The 2,211-nt window shown below is 54.0% G+C and overlaps 1 protein-coding gene across 1 annotated transcript; it reads left to right on the forward strand.

Annotated features, from left to right (window-relative positions):
- Positions 1-1,202, forward strand: FOS (FBJ murine osteosarcoma viral oncogene homolog; the record flags this gene model as incomplete). The annotated part of the gene is made up of 1 exon (XM_009887042.1): positions 1-1,202. A coding segment is annotated over one exon (399 nt), but the record flags the coding sequence as incomplete, so codon positions are not given.
- Positions 1,203-2,211: the final 1,009 nt, after the last annotated feature.

A 2,211-nucleotide genomic window follows, 5' to 3' on the forward strand; every position in this document is an offset into this window, starting at 1 on the left:
CCCCTGCCACTGATGGCTGAGGCGCCACCGGCCTTGCCATCCAAGGAGACCGGTGGTGGCGGGCTGGAGCTCAAGGCTGAGCCCTTTGATGAGCTGCTCTTCTCCACGGGGCCACGAGAGGCTTCCCGCTCCGTGCCCGACATGGACCTGCCTGGGGCATCCTCCTTCTATGCGTCGGACTGGGAGTCACTGGGCGCTGGGACCAGCGTTGAGCTGGAGCCCCTCTGCACCCCTGTGGTGACCTGCACCCCGTGCCCCAGCACCTACACCTCCACCTTTGTCTTCACCTACCCCGAGGCGGACGCCTTCCCCAGCTGCGCTGCTGAGCACAGGAAGGGCAGCAGCAGCAATGAGCCCTCGTCTGACTCCCTCAGCTCCCCCACCCTCCTGGCCTTGTGAGGGGCTCCAGCATTGACTGACCTGCTGGGCCCCCTCCCCTGCCCATGCACCCCCCCCACGGACTTGCCGCTGCGCCCATGGGGCTCCCTGGGCCCGGGGAGGGCCCCGCCACCGCCAACCCCCCCTCCCTCCATCTGGCTGGGTGCCCCGGGGCCTGGCAGAGCGCCCCGTGCCGAGGCCTCGTACCTCTTCCAGAGATGTAGCAAATCGCATGGAGTTTGTCTCGTCCCCAATGGCCCATCCATGAGAGCTGGTAGTCTGTAGCATGTCCCACATGGCTGGGTAGGTGACTTCCCTCCCCTCCTTAGTATCACTAGCATTAACTAATTAATCTCTTGGTTTTAAATGATTGGAATTTAACCTGGTGCTGGGTATCTCCAACTCGTATCTAGTGCAGCTGATTAACAATAACTACTGTGTTCCTGGCAATATCGTGTTCTGATGACTTAGCAATGACCCATCTTACGTGGGGGGAAAGAGACTCTATTTTATTTTCTAGTAGGTAGATAAATAGCTATATCCATGTACTGTAGTTCTACATTGATGTTCATTGTAACTTTACTGATCATGCATTGTTGAGGTGGTCTGAATGTTCTGACATAAGTTTTCCATGAAAACGTTTTTATTGTGTTTTTAATTTATTTATTAAGATGGATTCTCAGATATTTATATTTTTATTTTATTTTTTTCTACCTTGAGGTCTTTTTTGACATGTGGAAGTGAATTTGGATGAAACTTAAGCATTGTTTGCTTATTATTGTTCAGAGACATTGTCAATAAAAGCATTTAAGTTGACTGCTGGAGCTGTCCTTGCATTACCTTTTCCATCGCTTCCTCGTGACCCTCAAGGGGTTCCCCAGCCTCTAATTTAGGCTGGGCTTTATAAACTGCAGACTGGTGCTAGCTGCCTGAGGCATAGGGCACATGGGGGTGGGAATACCAGTAAGGCCAGACCTGTCCTTGCCCTGGTGTAAGTCAGGGCTGTCTGTGGCTACACCCTTCCCACCCATCCTGGTGGGCAGTGGGGTCAATTCTTACGGCCTTCCCCATCCCATCTGTCTGGGTCTTGTCCCCTTCTGTGCCACTGTGTGTCACCTGCTGAGGCCTTTCAGGGACAAGCTCCGGAGGCCTCACTGGAAAGGAGGTAAAAAGGGCAGCTGAGTTCATGCCTCTGAATCAGGATGGCCATTGGTAGTATGTGCCTAACAGCCCAACTTCTTCCTGCCTGGGGAGAAGTGGACAATGTGCCCTGGTTTCCCCTGGACTTGGTCTGACACCTCTAGGAGCAGCTAGTATTGACTTCTGGCCAGGAGGGGAGGAGAAATGCTTATGTGCTGTCTTTTCGCTGAGTGGTACAAGGCAGAACCCTTCCCTTGCCCCTCATTTTCCATTAAAGCTAGCTCAGTCCTTGAACGAATATGAGTTACGGCAAGCAGCACCCATGTGCTCTGAGAACATGCTCCCTCCCTGGGGTCTGTGGAGCATAGCTTCTTCTGCCCGAGTTAATTCAGAGGGGCTGCTACCCTCCATCGTTCCTGCTGCATGTGCAGTGAAACATGTGCCCCTGTAGCAGGACAGCAGCTGGGGCAGGTCACCCTTGTGTGCAGCATGACTTTGCACTCTCCCTAATGCTCCCACATGAGACCCGCGAGAGCAGCAAGGCCTCCCTGATAGCCTCCATCCCTGTCACTCCAGCTCTTGAGAACTCCTTTCTCAAGGTAGAGGCAAAGACGCCACCTGCGCTGGCACCTGTGTCCGGCTGAAGGCCACCTTGACACTGCTCTCGGGCAATCTCTGCAGGCTGGAGGTTTC

The sequence above is a fragment of the Charadrius vociferus genome, unplaced genomic scaffold (assembly GCF_000708025.1).
Source record: "Charadrius vociferus isolate BGI_N301 unplaced genomic scaffold, ASM70802v2 scaffold14, whole genome shotgun sequence".
Lineage (NCBI taxonomy): Eukaryota > Metazoa > Chordata > Aves > Charadriiformes > Charadriidae > Charadrius > Charadrius vociferus.